The 20,109-nt window shown below is 36.4% G+C and overlaps 1 protein-coding gene across 1 annotated transcript in view; it reads left to right on the top strand.

Moving 5' to 3' along the window:
• Nucleotides 1-20,109, top strand: part of BLTP1 (bridge-like lipid transfer protein family member 1) — a 112,972-nt gene that overhangs the window by 21,320 nt on the left and 71,543 nt on the right. Inside the window, exons 9-22 of the mRNA XM_068679357.1 lie at nucleotides 3,932-4,011; nucleotides 5,343-5,493; nucleotides 7,248-7,404; nucleotides 8,075-8,153; nucleotides 9,044-9,135; nucleotides 9,779-9,896; nucleotides 11,032-11,187; nucleotides 11,898-11,995; nucleotides 13,005-13,183; nucleotides 13,326-13,432; nucleotides 15,532-15,740; nucleotides 17,789-18,016; nucleotides 18,604-18,741; nucleotides 19,100-19,276. Coding sequence (XP_068535458.1) covers nucleotides 3,932-4,011; nucleotides 5,343-5,493; nucleotides 7,248-7,404; nucleotides 8,075-8,153; nucleotides 9,044-9,135; nucleotides 9,779-9,896; nucleotides 11,032-11,187; nucleotides 11,898-11,995; nucleotides 13,005-13,183; nucleotides 13,326-13,432; nucleotides 15,532-15,740; nucleotides 17,789-18,016; nucleotides 18,604-18,741; nucleotides 19,100-19,276 — 1,969 coding nt within the window. The remainder of the gene's footprint in view (nucleotides 1-3,931; nucleotides 4,012-5,342; nucleotides 5,494-7,247; nucleotides 7,405-8,074; nucleotides 8,154-9,043; nucleotides 9,136-9,778; nucleotides 9,897-11,031; nucleotides 11,188-11,897; nucleotides 11,996-13,004; nucleotides 13,184-13,325; nucleotides 13,433-15,531; nucleotides 15,741-17,788; nucleotides 18,017-18,603; nucleotides 18,742-19,099; nucleotides 19,277-20,109) is intronic.

Raw genomic sequence — 20,109 nt, forward strand, 5'->3', positions numbered from 1 at the left:
AAGTCAGCATGCTCAAAGCAGAGGCTTCAGGTAGGTATTAGGAAATAGTCTTGGATGATGATGGTAATGACAGTGGAGGAGATGGTTATCTAACCCATCTTTGTGAATGGCCTGTGGTGGGGTTTTTAGGGTTCTGCCACCTCATTCAGGCGAGGTGTAACTAACTATTCCTGCTGAGGGAGGAGAAGAGAACAGGTCAGATGGCCTCATTAGGTCTTCCTCTCCCAAGTTATTTGCAGATAGTTTCAGGTGTGCTTTAGGCTGAGAATACTGCCAGAGGAAGCAGTGCTGTTGTCTTGTTTGCGTGGCTGTGCAGTGAACAGTGATGAGGGAATTCATCTTTGTTAAGAAAAATGCATGTTGGTCTTAAATCTGAATCAGTTCTGGGTTCACTACCTGTCACTTGTCACCCTAACCATCTTAGGACTTCTTAGGACTGGCATAAGCAAAGGTATTATGAAAGAAAAGACTGGTTTTCTTGGCTACTGTGTTGTTTGCTGTGGCCGCTGACTTCTTGGTAATGTAAAATGATAAGCTGCTTGAGTTACCTTCTGTGTATTTTCATAGTATCCTTCAGAGAATCAAACCATGGACACACCACAGTACAGAATTGAACTTTCCTATTTGTGTACAAACAAGGCTTGTAAGAAACATATTGAACAGGCAAAAAGGTGTTTTGTTTGTTTGTTTGTTTTGTTTTGTTTACAAGTGTAATGAGTTCAGACAGATCAAAACAAGAGCAAGGAGGAAAAGGGTTTAATTGAGTATGTAGACCCAGTAAACATACGCTCTAGAAGAATGTGAGGAGGAGGAGGACCGAGGAAGGTGTCCAGTTACCATGTGCTAATCGCGTCTCCTCCTCCACTCCTGTTTAGCGTAAGAGCTCAGCGGTGTTATGCTGGAAGTGGAGCAGTGCAAAGGTGAAGAGGATGGCTTGAGGCCAGGTCTCTGACGGGAGGGTTTGGCCCTTCTCTCAGCTGCTAGGGCTTTCCTGTCAGCACTTCCCACTTCTCCTACAGCTGAGTGGCAGTGGCTGGTAGGCCGTGGACTTGGTGAATTCAGATTGTGTTGAAGAAAGCTTAGCTCGAAATCTTTATATATAATTCTATATAAAACCTTAACAATTTTGTTGTAAGCTGTAAACTCAACACGAAGTCTATATAGGTGAACGCTGTTGGGAAGGCAGAAGTAAACAGTTGTTTGGTGTGCTGTGTGCATTCATATCGTACAACTACACCTGGGTTTGTTAAAACAGGAATGTGATTTCTCCAATGTATTTGTATAGTCTGAAGTAAATGTGTGTGGTATGAAAATACTCACTCTGTGCTGTCAGAGTGGGGAGCACACTTCATGTGAGAGGGGTGTATTATTCTGTACTTTACAGAACAAAATACGTACCAGATCGAGCAGAAAGGTAAAATTTAGCAGTGTACACAGGCCACCTCACACAGCAGCTGGTTGACGTTTGTGGTGAAATGAAGTTTCTTACATAAGACACAAACTTTGCCTGACAAAAGGTGCCCTGCTGAGGTGGTACAGCTAGACAACAGCAGCTGTGGCATTGCTCAGAGGAGTTAGTTGTGTGGCAGAGGCAGGCAGCTGTTACCCCGTGAGCTTCTTCTCTCCTGCATTACAAAGCAGAGTGGCTTCCTTGAAATTTGTGAGGCAGAAGTGACCGCCTGGTGCTGCTGAGCAGCCGTGAGGTTTTTGGCCTTGCTGGCCCGAGCGTGTGCGTTATGGAGCACAGGCAGCATGAACTGAGCTCCCCTCATAAACTGCTATTATTATAAATCTCTAAGTACTTTTCTTCCCTGTTCTATTCAGGAACTGCTAAACAATTGTTTTTCCAGATCTCGCTATATTTGCATCTCATTGGGGAGGCCAATTCAATTTTACACAGGAAAAACAACTAATTGGAAAATTAAAATGAATAGGAAGTATTTCATCTCTCGCTGCTGCCATTTACAGTAAAATTGATTTAGACTTTCTCACTCAGCTGCCTATGAAGCAGCGGCAGTACGTGGGCTCTGCGTCTGCTGCCTGCCTTGTTCCCCGAGCTCTCCTGCCTTTGAGATGAGGTACGGTGCGATGAGCCAGGCCACAGTCTGGCAGGCCACAGTCTTCAACTGTTTTTGTCATCAGGTTTTCTTCTTTTTGATAAGAAATGCAAACATATAGAAGTGGTTGAAAAGCGAGAAAGATCTGTCTTGCACTGAAAATATAATTTTCACTTTATAATATTTTTATTAGGAGTGTAAAATATAATGTATAAGTGTGTATATGTTGTAATACTGTGAGAAATGTGTCGTAGTACGGCTAGCATACTAGTGGTAGGGAAAGTGTTTGATTTATTAGCTTGTAGCATTCAGGTCCTTTTATGTTATGAGAGAAATGTTATTAAGGAAGAAGAGAGGTTTTTTTTTCCCCCTCTTAACTAATGGTCTAATTACTGAAGATGGCTTGTCCCTCTGGTTCTGAGTGCTATTTTAGTAAGAAAACAATTAGCAGGTGAAAGAACGTGTTGTAGGACAAGGAGAAAGGAACTCTTGATGAAGAAGAAACAGTGAAAGTAGAACTTCAGTAGCTGATTGTGGGTTACGACGCTTGAGAAATGTCTGTGTGCAGAGAGGAACCTGTGATTTTAATGCATGAGTTAACTAAACCTCTAGGCTATTTTATGTAGTAATAATAATGTAATGATCAAATAGTTCCTGCAGTTTGGGGTAGACACCACCCAGCAATGTGGCAGCAACCTTTGTTGAGGGGAGACTTGAGACCCAACTGAGTGTTCACCGTTTATTTTCAGAAGCCCGTTTAATTTAGGTAGCACATAGACCTGAAAAGCAGCAGTGATAGGGAGGGAAAGAGAGTAACTGAAATTATAACCTGCACTTAGAATGGGCTCCCAAACAACTGCATCCAGACAGCCTGTGGTGTGTGCCCCGGCTGGGCTGGGCCCCTCCACATGCTACACCTACCCTTCTGGTCATGCCTTGGCACCAAAGCCTAGCAGATAAGGTAGCTCTGGCTCTTGTAGTCACCCTAAAGTCAGGCTGCTGCCAAGAGTGGCATAGATGCATGGAGCTGCTGCCTTGGGATGGCATCAAACTGGAGTCCTTCACACACAACTTTCCTGGATACCGCATACGGTGTATCTCCAGTGCTGCAGGCCTTTTTGTTCAGCAAATGTAATTGGTGGGTGTCAGAGGTTCAGCAATAAAGGCAAGTTGCACGTAGGTGACTTCTGAAAATAGGTTTTGATGTGTCTTTGTGGTTTCCTGCTTGGATTTGGCTTTTCTTCAACCTGCTCATATGTGGACAAAACTGCACAAGTGCTTGTACTTGCCACGAGGATGTAGAACTACACATAGTATAGCCCCTTCTGTTCTTTGTAGACATATGATGTGGCTTTTTTAGCATGGCTGCTGAAATCTCTTGGAATCAGAAGGCTTTTCCAAGTGTATGACATGTTGCTTGTGGGTTAGCATTGGCATTCAGTTTGTTCAAGCCTGTAAAATACTTTGGAATCTTTGATTTTTTTTTTTTTTTAAATTGGCATTACTAGGCAGAAACGTATGCAACATGGCCTGCAGTGACATTCCACTGAATTGAAAGACCCTGGAGGAATTGATCACTAAGAGGTTTTCCACAAACCTTTGTACCTTCTCAGTTTTAAAAATAATAGTTGTATTAGACTTGTGTAAGTCTATACAGATAGTCTCAGTACAATATTTGTTTAGAATGGCTTGTTTGATGCAGCTAGCAGTTTTATTGGTGATACTTAAATATGTACTACATGCAAGTTACAAGTGAATCCGACCTATGTTGTTTCTTCCATTATGTTTAACTTTATACATTTAATATTATTTGCATTTATAAAAGTGAATCTCAGTGTTTTTATTTTTAATCTTTGTGCTTTTTTCCGTTACAGACCACCGAGGCTGATGGGTGAAGGTTTTGTGGTAATGCAGTCCAATGATGTTGATATCTATTATTATATGGATGAACCAGGTACGTTCTGTTAAAGTTTTAAGGGATGTGAAGGTTGTTTATTTAATTATCTGCACTTGCTAGATAATTTCTTTTCATACTGAAACAGTTACTGTAATGTTTTGAAGTGAATAAAAGCATTCGTAAGTATTACTACCTAGGTTTGTACTTAATTTTTTTTGTAAATTTAAAAATAAATCCCCCACCTTCCCAAATTTATCTGAAACAAATGGGAGACTGGTGCATTTCATAATTAGGAGACTGTGAGATTTTGAAACATTTTCTTTTTCATGTTTTTTTCTTTGTTTGTTTGTTTTTGTTTGTTTGTTTGTTTGTTTGTTTTTTGTCAGTGTATAGACTGGTCCATCTAGGAGGCCTGGGGAATTCCAAGGGTGAAATAACTACATATAGAACTAATGGTTTTATTGACGAGTATTTTTATATAGATGTAGGCACTCTGTCAGTAGTGCCTTTCTTGAGTTTATATGCCGTGTGCAGCAATGAATATTGATACTTAAAACAAGTGTTTTTTTGAAGCTGTAAACTTAAATGATGCAGGTTTCCAAAAATATTTTGTAGATCAGGGCAGTTTATTGTTAATGCCTATTCCTATATTTTGATTTTTTTTTTGTTTTGTTTGTTTTTTTAAAGGTTATTTGATGCCTTTCTTTCTGAATGTTGTGGTCTCTGTCTTTTTCACTTTAAATCCAGTGCATTATGTTACCACTTTATTTTGCAGGTTTTTTTTTTTTTTTTTTGCAAAAGCTTTTACTGTGAATCCACTTAAAGCATTTTCTGAATCTTGAACAGATTCAATAAAACAAATAAAATCAAAACATTCAATAAAATAAAAAGTAAATCATTCAGTAATGATGTTTATTGGTAGAGGATAGGAGGCTACTTCGGATAATTGCTGAAAAACTACTTGAATTTTTACTAGTGATTCCTGGTCTACTGTAGTATGTTTTTTCTTTTAATTTTCCACATTGTCTGTGGAAATTATTTTTACTTGGTCATCAAAACTTGGTTTTTAAGTAGGACTGGGAACAGAATGTGGCTACACGAAAGCCTGTACCTGTAAAAAGGAAACTTACCAGATAAAACTGCTGTTTATGCCAGCATTTCACTGACAGTAGTGAGCAGTACTTCAGAAAATCCCAAGTATTTTCGGTCATTTCTTGCTCTTCCCATGTGAGTTGGTATTGAATTGTGGCTTGATAACTCTGTGCTATAGTGGTCTCAAATAAAACTGACATCAGAATACTTTAATTGTATTGTGCTTAGCGAACATTTTTCATGCTAACTTGAAGCAGCTTCCTTTGATAATCTGTTTATTATATTATGTAATACAGGTCTTGTACCAGAGGAGACAGAGGAAAGTAATGATGGAGAAGCAAACAACGAAGATAGCAAATTACAGGATCTGCCACCATGCTGGGGTTTGGACATTGTTTGTGGAAAAGGAACAGACTTCAACTATGGACCTTGGGCTGATAGACAGAGGTATTATGATGATTTATATCTTCAATTGTAATCCTTAATATCTCTTATTATTAGGAAACATTCCAGAGTTTCCAGTATGCGATTGCTTCGTCTTGGAATTTGTAGGGGTTTGGCTAGGGAGCCTAAAAGAAGAGTTTTGCCACGGTGGTTTAGGATTAATAGATTCATTGTTGTTTAGGATGTTGTCCTTCTAAAGCCAGTGAATTTGTATTATTAATTATTAATATATTATTATTATAAATGTTCATATTTTTATTTTATTAGCTATCAAGTGTTACATACTTAAGGGTTTAATCTTGTAATTGAAAGTAATAATCTGGCTATGAAAATGAGGTGTGATCATTTATTACTGCTTGGGAGAATCAACTACTTGATGCAGTCTCCAAAGTATTTATTATCTAGATATTTTAGTGATAGAATACTAGGCCAGAGCTCTATTACTATTCTTCACTCAACCTTCTCTATTTCGCACATGAATATTTCTGTTGAAGACAGTAGGATTGCTGGGAGAGTAAAGGACTATTAAGTAAAAGTGGCATAATCAGTGCCTTCCCTTTTTTTCCCTTACTAATTACAGATTAATACTTCTCTTGACCTTGTTAATTCTCTTGTGAAACTATTTTGATTAACTGTCTCTTAGGAGTGTGAAGATGGCAGACCAAAGAGAAGTCATTAGATACAACAGTGTCTTACTGAACTTAAGAGAAAACTGTAATTTCTAGAAGGAGTGCTTTGCTAGGAACATGAAGTCAGTGAATCATTACCGATATTTTTAATAAGCAGTACCAAGAAAGCTGGATCTTTGATGATATGATTTTTATGATTTTAAAAGGCTAGCCAAAAGGCAGTTTGGTGCCTGTGTCATGTGCATATAATTCATAGGTACATACCTGGGAAAACTTTGTCATTGTGACATGGATAGAAGATAAATTTGGAAAGTGCCTGAACTTTTAAGAAGCACTAATCTGTAGAGATTCTGTGGACTTTGTTCTCTCAGTTCATAGAAGGGCTTCTAGAAATATTTATTTTTGTTATTTCATGTGATAATGAGTTGGGTTTCCCTGGGCAGGCGTCACTATTTTAGATTTGACTGTGTGCATGTGTTGTATTGTTTGTTTTTTGTTGTTTAACGTTTATATTACTTTAGTGGTCAGGTGCTGAGTGCACAGAAACTGTTCAAAGACTTGCTTCCTCCCCCTTGAGAACCAAAGAAGCTAAGCTGTCTGTACTACATCACTGTGGCTTTTCTTTCATGTAATTACATGTTCAGATATGAGTCTGTGGAAGTGTAGGCTTCATTTCATTCCCATTATGAAATCCCAAACATCTTAATGTTTTGTTTATTTCTGACAGTACATTGATTATTTGTGCAAAAAACAAATCATAAACAGATTACTTACTATGTTTTTTTTTTCTGTAGTAGATTTGTAAACCAAAGATTAGGGGTAAGAAGAAAGCCATAGTTTGCCATCTGAGTTAGGATATTTTTGTTCTAAATTTTTTAAGGTGTGACTTATGGCTTTCATCCAATAGGCATTTCTTACTATTTGGAATTTTTGGAGTTTTATTTTGGTAATGAGTTAGCCTCATCATCAGGAAGTCTTCCAAACAAGCAGCCCTTTAACAGTATCTACTGTTTGTCTTAAGACTCAGCAGCATAACTAAGTGGAAAATCATTAAGTGAACCAAATAAATACAAAAATGTATATGCGTTTCTGCTGTGAATAAAAACGACTGTTTTTTTTTCCCACTAGGGATTGCTTGTGGAAATTTTTCTTCCCGCCAGACTACCAAGTTATGAAAGTTTCTGAAATTGCTCAGCCTGGGAAACCAAGACAGATTCTTGCTTTTGAGCTGCGGATGAATATAATTGCAGATGCCACCATTGATTTGCTTTTTACCAAAAATAGGGTGAGTAATGAAGTCTTGTCTGAAAAATCATTTTTTCTACTGTGATTACAGTGTGCTTTTTGGCTGTACATATTTTTAGTTGTCTCAGGTGTTTATGTTTTAAAACCTGGTAGAGATTGTACTAATCTTCTGTGATTAGGTGTAAACCCTTCAAAGAGAAATACTGGCTGAAAGGCATCAATGTTTGTTGGCTTATTATAAGCTTCTTTTATGCCTTGAACCTATATCTTAAGCTATGCTAGCTCCTACGGTCATGGAAATATTTCATCTGGATGTTTCCTGTGCAATTGTCCATTAGGATGGAGCTCACACTGATGAAGACATTATCTTTTCCGATATTGGATGAATACCTGATATCACTGGAGAGACAGAATACAGGGGGAAACAAAAAGTGCATATTTGTGGTGGGGTTGAATTTTTTCCTTGTTGCAATTCTTATAAATAGGGTTTAGTGTGACTTTTTAGTCTGGTTTCATTGCACATAGTTAGTTCATTGGTAATTTTTCAGCAGACAAGAAAGACTTCAGTCATCAGGTTCTTTAATCTTGGTGTGGATAATGATAGCTAGAGGCATAAAGTACACACTGGTTCATATTGATGGCCTAGAAATAACGCTTAGACTTTTTTCTTTCTTTTTTTCTTTTTTTTTTTTTTATTTTTAACCATGTAGGAAACTAACGCTGTACATGTAAATGTTGGTGCAGGATCATATTTGGAGATAAACATTCCCATGACAGTAGGTGAAAATGGTGAGTTAAGGCTAAGTGTAATTTGTTTTCTTAATGTTTTTCCTGAGCAGTTGTGTTAATTCATCTAAGTGTGAGCATCTTGCAGTTTTTTACCTTTAACTGTAAGATACATATGTTCTTATGTAAGTTATGTATAATTCATACATATACAAAGAAATATATTTATATGCACATATAAATATATGCATAGAATTAACGAAACAAGAAGAATTTCCTTGTATGTTTCACTGCAAGTCATTAAATCATTTATGTATTTAAATAATTAAGTCACTTTCATTATTTATTTGGGTTAAGAAAGCCAAAAGAAAATTTGTAATTAATAGAAAATTGGTAATTAAACTGTGTGTGTTGAAGCAGGTTACATATACAATGTCAAATCAAAGCAGGAAGACATCTTGCGTAGGATTAGTGTAGTTGTTGAATCATGCTGAGATATGCATACTAATAATATAGCAGTATGTTTTTTTTAAATAAATCAAATTCCAAAGTTGGAGATGAAGATAAGATAAATGTAAAGTTAATGGTGTGTTTTTGGATTTATTCATTTTTTTGTGCTGGTTTGAAGCCCTTTTGCTGAAGTGTTTGTTCTCTTGATTGAGAGTATATTTATATATTTGGTTTTCATTCATGCATTCTGCAATTTAAGCCGAGATCTCCAGAATCCAAGCCTTTCCAGACCCAGCGAGACTTCTGTCATCCCTCCTATATGCAGATAGAACATGTTAAGCTCTTGATTGACTAAAGTTAGAGGATAGAGTTATCACAGTGCTAATTTCCACCGTGGTATTTTTTAGTTTTGTTAGGGGACTGTTGAAATCACTGGTTATCATTTCTTAAAATGTGTGTAACTGTTACATTGGAATATTTATTTTATATTTTTTATCTACTAGGCTATTCACCTACAATTAAAGGACAGCTTCTACATGTTGATGCGACCAGCAGCATGCAGTACCGGACTCTCTTAGAAGCTGAAATGCTAGCTGTAAGTTTGCATTATTAAGCTCAAAGCTTCAGCCTTCAAAGAATTTTTAATAAAGAGCATGTTTTTCTGTCTATAGAGAAGTTCCTCAGGATCATAGGCAGTGCAGAAATAAGCCTTTTAAATTTATTTTACAAGACTTTGATATCTAAGGAACTTTATATATATATATATATGTATATATATATATACACGTAACTGGGGGAGCAGCCACTGCTTGGGGCTGGTGGAGCATTGGTCAGTAGGGGGTGAGCAATTGTGTTCCACATCACTTGTTTTGTATATTTATTATTTCTATTAATAGTTTTTAAATGACTTTACTAAAGTAATGAATTTAATGTTTAATTTTTGAGCATCATATCATTTGTTGGGTACATCTAAAGTAACAGATGGTATATTTGTTGAGCAGCATCAGAAGTTTGTAGCATACCTTTCCACATAAATGAATACACTAACACTTGACCTTCAAACACAGAAAGACAGAGTGAGATTAAATTATTAAGGAACTGGAGAGGCATTCTGTTCATCCCAGCAGCAAAAGTGTTTTAATTATTCAGCAGAGTACATGTGTGAAAACTGCTGAGCCACAGGGTCAGGCATTGTCATGTTTTCAAATAATTCTGATGCTTTAATATCTTGTTCACAGTTTCATATTAATGCCAGTTATCCCCGGATATGGAACATGCCACAGACATGGCAATGCGAACTTGAGGTTTATAAAGCAACATATCATTTTATCTTTGCTCAGAAAAGCTTCTTCACAGGTATGTGCTGTATTAAATAAGTTATAGATGAAATTAAATATAATTTCTTTACAATTTCTTCAAATTTTACAAAGGTATGCAAAGGCAGGTGATGTGTTTTCACATATTTAGGACAACAGATTATTTCTGAGGGCAAAGTTCCTGATGTCTTTTGTGGGCTATTATTGTCTAATTGCACAGTAATCATATATATGAATAGAGATACTGAATAATTTAATTTTTAACATCTAAACTAAATTTGATCTGCAGTTTTGTTAAGTGATCCTAAATTTCAAATTAATTTATCTTACCAGAGCTATTGATTTGTTTAATAATTGTCACCAAGGATGTTGATTTCTCTGATATTTCTCTTCTTTGGTTGACTGAGTTTCAACTATTCAGGCTTTAGGTCATGTCGATGTGGCTGAAAAATGATGAGGGAAAGTAATTTGCTGCTTAGGATTTTGGCTGTGAAGAAGAATACACGTACTCAAGGCAGCCCTGTATCACCAAACTATGCTGAATGTTCCAGCTGCAGTAACAGAAAGAATATATCCCCATTGATGTGGCACTACCTGTGCTAATTAGCCCTGCTGGATGGAGGATTAATTAGTGCAGGCATAGTGCCATGCTAATAAAGTTATCCTCCTAGTTGGGCCAGAGTTGTCCTTTGTAAAGTGCTGTAGTACACAGTGTAGTCTACCAAGACGTGCAGAGCAAATCCCTGAGCTTCTGCAGCAACATTGTTTGCTGTATTAGACCTGGTGGTAGGGATGTATGACTTCTGTACATGTACATGTTCGTAGTATCTGAGGGGAAAACCAGAGGAAATTATTTGGTAGTCCAGTGCTTATAGGTAAATGTGTAACTGCTACTGAGTAAAGGTGAACTAGAAAGCACAATTAAACCTATGGCATTCTAGCTTATAAAGCAAGGGAGAAATAAGAGATGGATTCAGAGCAAGTGTTGATGGAATATCTGCATGAGAAATGGGTGTGATGCTGCATATAGTTATATTAATTTTCACAGAATTTCCTTTTTCTATAAAGGGACAAATGGTTAAGATTTAAAATTTATGAAAAGCTGGGTTAACTAGAAGAAGAAATTTTTCACATGATTGCTACTAACTTACCTTTACTACTTTATGTAATTTCAGATTTGATCCAAGACTGGTCCAGTGATAGTGCACCTGACATTTTTTCATTTGTTCCTTATATGTGGAACTTCAAAGTCATGTTTCATCAATTTGAAATGATTTGGGCAGCAAATCAGCACAACTGGATTGACTGTTCCACCAAACAACAAGAAAATGGTGAGGTCAATTTTTTAAATTTGAAATAAGTGTATGTACAAGTGATGAAAATGGTAGGATATTTGCTATGAAACACATTTAGTGATACCCACTCATTTTGCTACTGTTGTTATGCATAAGCCATCCATCCTTCTACTGCTGCATGTCCTCACTTATTTTGTGCATTTTGTACAAATATATAGCTTTTCTTGGAATGTAGTTCTAGATCACATTTTAGCATTCATTTTTGAGGACACTTTGAATATTTGACTTAATAGAGCAGATGGCTTGTAAACAGAAACCATGAGATCTTGACATTTTCAGTAAGACAGCTGAAAGCATAAAAAAGCATATTTTTGTCTTATTGTTAAAAGTATGGCTCACTACTTTATCAGAAGCCTGGAACTTGCCCTGTATTTTGTTGTTTTTTTGTATTCTGTTTTTGTCCAAGAACCAGTGTGTGAAGCAATAAAGAAAGTGATGAGATATTAGTTGCAGTTGACTTTCTTCTGCTTACAGTTTCGTTGTCCCTTTTATAAGGGACAAGGTGTGGCGGGTAAATACTTTCATAGTAACATAGTAATTTATACTCTAAATGCATAGCAGTTTCCTTTGTCATGAGTTCAGAAACAGTTTTTTCCTTATTTTTTACCTCTCTGTTTGATAATTTGCCTGAGAACAAAATAGGGAGTGATTCTAACAGTGTTTTGCTTGTTTTTCTTCTCTCCCAGTTTATCTAGCAGCTTGTGGAGAAACATTAAACATTGTTTTCTCTCTGCCTTTCACTGACTTTGTTCCAACTACATGCAATACTAGATTCTCTTTAAAGGTAAGTTCTCTTCCCTCATTGCCCAGCCCCATTGTCTTTTAAATGTGAAATAGTTTCACTTCCTTTTCTTCTTCAGCTAGGAACTTTTGCGTAAACTCTTTCCTGAAAGAAAAATAGTACCTTTCACTTTCTGTTCATAGAATTTTTCTGTAACTAACCCAGAAGTAAATATGTTAGCCTTGATTACATGAAGCATCCAGTTATAGGCTGTTTTATTTTTTTTCATTTTACACATGTAAAATACAAACACATATATATGCATGCAATATTTATATATAATATATACACACATACAGTATGTATATTTATTATATATAGTTAGATTGTGGGTGTCTATGTATATATGTATTTTATCACTTGGAAGTCTGTTCTCATTAGAGATTGAAAGTCCAACACATGTTTAAAGATAAAAACAAAATTCTGGAATAGATAACTGAAGCTATTTTGGAAAGATGTCCTCAAGATATTTCACAGTTTTTTTTACGTACACAACAAATTCTTTGGAACACTATAATTCTTGATTTGCTTTCCCTAAAATAAAAGCAGTGTGGGGTTACTAACAATAAAAACTATTTGAAGGTGATGTTGTTAAGTTTGTATAATTTGATAGCAAAGTAAGCGAGGTTATTTCTGAAAGAAAGGAAAGGGAAAAAAAAAAAAGTGTGGTTTATTTAAGATGAGGGATGGTCTTGTGCCAGTCACTAACTTTGCATTATGAGTTGAACAACAGAAGAACAAGAATCCCTGAGAGCCATGCACCTGTGTTTTACAGCTTATGATGTGTTCTTACGTTCAAGTTACTGGACTTGAAACTGCTAAGAACTACAAAGCTCTTAGGTTTTTATTACAGATTGGAGGGAGCTGTAGTCAGCAATCATATGAAAACTGAGATTTGTGCATCACTTTGCCTGTTAAAGTGAAGATGATGGTACATGTGAGCATGCAAATAGCATGAGCAGCATTATACGTAAAGTGAATAAACTCTTCTGTTATTAATGTTTGCTTTTAGGGAGAAGATGTTGATCTTCGCTTGTATCTACCAGATTGTCATCCTAGTAAATATTCCCTTTTTATGCTGGTGAAAGATTGTCAGCCTAATAAAATAAATCCCGAATCTTGCATTTCTGCTGAATGTCAGAGTGGTCAGAAAACAGGCAAACCCAAGTGGCGCAACATCACTCAAGAAGAGTGAGTTTTATTTTGATATATGTTTATGTATCTATATTGGCTTGTCGTAGTTATTTTTTATTTTGTTAGTAGAAGAAACAACCTCATGTTGATGGGAAATTATTTGTACTTCAAATAAAAGTATGCTGTTTCTCCTTGAAAGGGCTGGATGGGTTGAATGCTGGACAGTCCCGAGTGTTGTGTTTACAATTGACTACTCATGGCACCCAATTTATCCTCAAAAGGCAGATGAGCAGTTAAAACAATCCTGTAAGTGCCAATACCTTCTTCTTAGCATGTTGCATTTCAGGAAGCGCTGCAACTTTGTTGGGTTGGGTTTAACTGCTTAAATTTACAGAAATTGATTTTGAACTGTACTGTTCTTTTTCCAAATGGGAGAATGCTAATCTTTAGAATGCACTAGTTTTGATTTAAAACCTGTCAACATCTCTTTCAATGCAGAATTTCAGAAAGTGTCCCAGTTCCCTGTGGAAAAAGAGGATACTGTCTGTAGTTAATTTCTCCTTGTCCTTAGCAAAGTACATCTCTTAAATGGGTTACTGCATAAAGTATCACTTAGTGTATTAAATATGAAGTATGGCATTTTTGGCAGTATTATAATACTTAAACTTTCTAAGCTTTTTTCCTCCTGAATATTATGGCATTTGTCTTACCATTCTAATATTAAAAACTCTCTATAAGTATGAGATACAGTAACATCATGTTACATTTATGTATATGGAGCTCTGAGATTTCATTGTAGCTAGCAACGTTGAAGTGAACCGTGGCAGGCAGGTAGGAGTGTTAGACTAGTGAGTCTAACAGTAATTTCAAAATTCAAAATTTAAATTTAAATTTTGAAAATGCTTGTTTAGAAGTTGTAGAGGTGAAATACATATGTATATGTGCTTGCAGAAAAAAAAAAAAAGCTACAGAATACCTTACTTTCATCTCTGTGTTCAAGTATTTTAAGTGCAGGAGAGGGAGGTATGCAGGAAGTTATGGGGTTGTATAAAAGTCTTTCAGGTTGAGAATAAAGAAAGAAGAACTGAGGAAGGAGAGAGGTATTTTCTAATAATAATGAGAGCTAATTTGAACACCTCAATGAGCAGGTGTTAGAAGATGAGATTAAACAGGGTTTTTAGGTGTTGAGTTTCAGCAATTCAAATCTAAAAACTCAGATTTTAGAGTATGAAACAGGATAAATAAGGTTAATCTTGCAGATGTTTATTAAGTGCTCTTTTGAGACTCTGTCAGTTTGTGTCAAATTTGCATATTTCAAATTTGATAACATTCACTTGTAATCAGAGCAATTGAACCTGGTTTTGGAAGTTTGTATATACACAGCTAATTTCACCTGGAGCTTCCTTCAAGGAATAATCCTTCAAAGAATCAAGTTGAGCTCATTGCTACAGTTGGATTTGATCCTGTGATGCTGACACAGTGTGTTTGTTACAGTAATATCCATCTGTATTTTCTTCTGTGTCAACTGATAGAACACTAAGCTTGAAGGAATATGTTGCATAACGAAGACCAAAGACATGCAGGTTCCAAATAAGTGGTGTTCTCACTGTGGCATTTAGCTAACTAATGTAACATAATACAACCACTGAGCAAGCATTATAGGCAATAAGTGGTAACTTAAAGCCTTGAAGGTAGTTTGCTGGCTACATATTCACCACTGTAGTTCTGCATGTGCTGGTTCTTCCAGTTAAACTAGCATCTGAAGTCCAACTCCATAAGGAGCAACAATTTTATATCCCATATAGTTCTTTGCTTCTTGGTGGTCACTTCCAGTTATTCACTTCCTTCTATTGGCCTTTCCTCACTTAAAAAAGACAAAGTGCTTCTCTTTTGCTCCAAGTAAAAAGAGGAAATGGAAAATAAAATTTTGGATTTCTGAACTCTTTTGTGACTAGAGTAATTGAGTAGAGGGGAAATTCTGGCCTACAAAATCATTGGTTCAGAATACATTTCTAACACAACTTCTGAAATGTGCCTTTTTATTCACATTTGTTTGTTCTGCAATAGATATGTGGTTGTGGGAAATCTGCTACACTGAAATAAAAGCAGGTCTTTGTTTAACTTGAAAAGCAAGATAAATAAATTGATCTTTTTTCATAACTTGGAGGATTGTTTTCTCTTGCATAGTTGATGTTGGCTAAAATATTCTCTATTTTCCTGTCTTCTTATAGCTACTAAGCATGAGAAACCTGTTTTGTAGCATAGCTATATTACCATAGTTATAGAATCCAAATTAGAAAGTTGCATAAAGTTGTATATTTCTTACACATTTATATTTGTAGAATTTCATCCATGACAAGCCTAACATAATCAAAATCTGTTTTCTTCTTTCTTTTACTCCCAAGTGTCAGAAATGGAAGAAACAATGTTATCCGTGCTGAGGCCATCGCAGAAAACAGCCGAGAGTGTGATTTCATCTCCCACAGCTTCAACGCGCCTCCCCCTCGACCCCTCAGAGCTGCCCCCGGATAAGCTCCACGTGGAACTGGAACTCTCCCCAGATTCCCAGATAACCCTGTACGGACCCCTGCTCAAAGCCTTTCTGTCTATAAAGGTAAGCATGTAGGAAACAGGAGTGGTTCGTATGAAACAGAAAATGAGAATTCTGCAGAATATGTGGACTTAGATGAAAATTTTCATAAGGGCTTGTTTGGAATGACTTTGGTGATAGGACATGGCTGGGATAAGTTCAGTTGGCACAGGCTTCTGAGGAGACTTGCAGTATAGATGTGGAGACTTATATCAGCATAATTTTCCTTTTGTGAAGTTGTGTGTATATATATAAACATATAGGATCATAAAAATCCATGGTTATGACTAGAGTTTACATTTAGAACTACTTTTATATAAAGATGTATCAGAACCTGTGCCTTTAGGCACATTTCTAGGCAAGCTCACATCTTCAGCGCTCATTTCCTCTGGAGATATATGTAAGCAGTGCTACGTTAGGTCCCTTGATTCTGTGATGATTTAATTTTTGAAGTGCAGATTTCTCAGCTTTAAACTGGCCTTTATCTTCTAAATCTCAAGAGAAAGTTTAGATAACTTGTTTTTGAAAATGCATTTACTGTACTTTTTACTATTTTTGTTACTGTTTACATCTGTTTGTCCAGCTGTGCTGGCAGCATCTCTTAGTAGATATCTAGGTTTGTTTTCTTTAATGCTTATTTTCCTGTCTTGTGGTTTAATTGTTATTGTCAGTATGTTTTCATTGATCTTTTTAAATACACATGGGAGAGATTCCTGTATGTGCATTACTTGTGCAGTTTTGAAAAGTTTTCTGTTCTTTGGAGGTAGTTTGTGGTGTAGTGCAGTGTGCTCCGTACTGGATGGCTTACTGGCTTGGAATGAATGATGGGTGAATCTCTGCATCCCTGGCAGAAGGTACCAGGAGTAAGTTACTGGAGTTCATAGCACCCTCTGCTGGGTCTGCATAGTAAAAATATTTCATGGTCTGTCTCCTGACACTGTCTTTTATCTTTTCCCTTTGTTAAAAAGCAAAGCCAGTTAGCTTTGCTTAACCTCAGAGAGATTTTGTTTTGAGTACTGAGCAGTGCTTAATTCATACATAGTTTATTAACACAAAAAATACTGTGGAGACTCAGTACAAGATAATAAAATCATGTGTCCAGGGCAGTCATCATTTCAAGGCTGATAACGCCTGCCTTTTCTGCAGACCTTTTTCAAGGACATGGATACTTGGCAATTACTTTTTTTCCTCTATGTTGCACACTTCATCTTTGCTTGTTTGCTTTGTAGACTTGTGCTTAGAAAAGGACTGGGAAGTCTGGCAGGCAAATGAGGCACAGAAAAGGGAAGAGGGAAGCAATACAAATTTGCAAAGTGCAAAACTCAAATCTACTTGAATTTGATCTTCTGTCTAGTATCAATTGGTCTGTATCTCACGAATCGCCAGTGGGGTTTGTAATAGGTGGAATACTTTTGTCAAGGGCTGAGGGACTGAATTACTTTTTCAGAACAAAGGTGGGAGCAGTGTTTGTGTCCATGTCATAACCTCTTTGCATGGAAAGGATTTTGCTCCAGAATGTTTAAGCCCCAACACTTGCCACATACTGACTTAACATGAAAATATAATTTTGCATCATTGAAAAAATTGTTCTTGAGAGACTTAATTTGTTCATTACATTTACTTTTATATCAGGCTAATCTTTTGAGGGCAGGAAGAGCAACAAAATTTCAGAAATTTCTGGGTGGATAAGTGTGACTTCCTTTGTGTTCATACTGTCCTGAAGTTTTTTTTTTTTTTTTTTTTTATCTTTACAAGCACAGAATGTGTTAAAAAATGTCAGTACTATTACTGCCTCAGGATAGTTACTTGTACCGCATGGATCTGGAATACCAGTGCTTTGGGAACTGTTAAGAGCCAGTTCTGCAAAGCACATGGCATCAATTCGCTCGCTTAAGTTACCTACTTTTCATAAAATAAAACTATTTATGTTTCTTCAGCTATAGGTTGTAGATATATGGCTTATTTTAGGGAGGACTAATGTACAGAAGACGGTTGGATTTGTATTTCATTATTTGCCTGTATGTTTTCAGTTTATTTTCCCTATGGTCATAGTAAATAATTCCTTTTCTCAGGAAAATTATTTTGGAGAAGATGACATGTACACTGATTTTGAAGAAGTTATTTCAAGCCCTGTTTTGTCACTCTCTACGTCTTCAAGTTCTGGGTGGACAGCTGTTGGAGTGGAAAATGACAAAAAGGAAAATGAAAGTTCAGTCAAGCCAGTTCACCCTCTTACTTTACGTCCCTGGGATATTACTGTACTTGTTAACTTGTACAAAGTGCATGGGCGGTTGCCAGTGGTAAGTGCTTTAGAATCTTAAAATATTTTTCTGCTATAAGCAGCAATTTTTTTTTTCCAGTTTTGTAATCTGGAGTTAAATGTAACTCCCTGTAACTCCCTAACATTGGGTTAGGGAGGTGCTTTTTAAAAGGTCTGACTACTCTTTACTACGGTTGTGGCTATATAAAACAATTTGAAATGTGATTGTTTTTGCTTCCCTGGAAGGTGAACTGGAGATTTTTTTAAATGGTTTTGTTTTTCGATAAACTTGATTAGCATCATCAGTTGTTCATGATTTTGGATTGACCATCATGATTTCTCTGATAATTAACAAATCTGTCCTCTAATGGTGCATCCTGCTTTGCACAGCTGCATTGTGAAGGATCCCCAGGAATTTAAATAATAGTCTAGATAAAGGTTTGGGTTCACCCAAATAGGTTTGTATATAATTGTGGAAAAGTTTTTGAAATTGCATGGGCTTTTTTTTAAAGTATCAACGTGAAGGAAGTTTAGCAAACTTCCAGCTTACAGCTTTGCTTCTAATCTGACAATATCAACAGTGTTGTCTGTTTTCAGTTTCTGAAATGGTTTTGTTTTTTACTTTAGCATTGCAGTCCAGATGGTCCTGAATGCCCTACAGCTTTCTTGGAAAGGTTGTGTTTTGAGATGAAGAAAGGTTTTAGAGAAACAATGCTTCAACTTGTACTGTCTCCAGTGAATTTGTTTCTGAATGACAACTATCAGGTAGTAGCCGAGCTTTGTGTTTTTGTGGGTGCATATGTATTGGGGAAGTTGTAATGATCTTAAAATTGAATTTTGGGGAAGGGAAAGTTGATGATGGTTGCTATTGGTTAAAACAAACTTGGGTTAGATGAGGATCCCTTCCCCGCATAGGATTTGCATATATGTTGCTGCATGCTTAATGGTGAGAAATCTTGGGACAGACTAAATGTAGAATCATAGAATCATAGAAAAATCAGCAGGATTTAAGAGGTGAAAATGAATGTGTAAGAGATATCTCTGACTACAGTTTTTTGCACTTTCTAATGATATATTGTTGAAAATATTAATTTTAACTTAAATGTTACCTTGTCCTTAACAGAGACCTTCAGTGGATGAAGTTCTTCGAGAGGGACACATTAGTCTGTCAGGTCTGCAGCTGCGTGCTCACGCGATGTTTTCAGCAGAAGGTTTGCCTCTTGGAAGTGATACTTTGGAATATGCATGGCTGATAGATGTGCAGGCTGGAAGTCTCACAGCCAAAGTTACAGCACCACAGGTATCATCTAAGAATTTGCCATAATGTATTACCTTTGTTCTTCCTTGCAGAACTGGTATAGCATGGATTTTGGAAAACGTGTGGTCTCAGCTGAATTGGATGCATTAACATATATCCAATGCCTTAAATAACCTTAAGTTTATAGTTTGAAAATATGGCCATTTTTATGGACAGAAGGTGCCAAACGAGCTGAATCTGATGTTTATCTTCCATCTAGATATAACGATGCCTGGTGTTTTATGAGCATTTGAAAGGGTGCTCATAACAGAGTATGAGCAAACACTGTTGTCACTCTGTAAATACCTGCATGTTACATCTATATAAGTGGATGTACTTAAATACTGATTAGAAAAGCAACCACAGTATCTGTGTGTACTCTAAGTGATGTAATTGTAGAATAAGTACTACTATTCTAAACAGAGCAGGTGTTGAGACCATTTCAGCCATAAACTACGTAACATGACAAAGAGGAGAAAGAAAAATCTATTGAATGAATTTAGATAAGAGATTTTAAGATAAGTTGTCTTTGACTTCCTCTCAGGTTACTTCGATTTTATGATGCTGAATTCTGGAGATGCAGGTTTGTTACCCTGCTGGTTAACACTCTGGGAAGGGCAAATGAGGTACCCAGTTGTGATTGCAGTCTGAAAAGCCATTTGTTATCCCTCACATGTAAGGTTCATGCAGATATGTAGGCATTTGTTTGCAGGGATGCTACCAGTAAGAAGGATATCAAATGGAGCAGCTGGCAAGGATTTATCTTGCAGATGAAGTTTTGGCATTCTATAGAAAGCTACTGACAAAGCCAAATTTTAAAGAAGGAGAAAAATGAG

Source organism: Anas acuta, chromosome 4, assembly GCF_963932015.1.
Source record: "Anas acuta chromosome 4, bAnaAcu1.1, whole genome shotgun sequence".
Taxonomy (NCBI): Eukaryota; Metazoa; Chordata; class Aves; order Anseriformes; family Anatidae; genus Anas; species Anas acuta.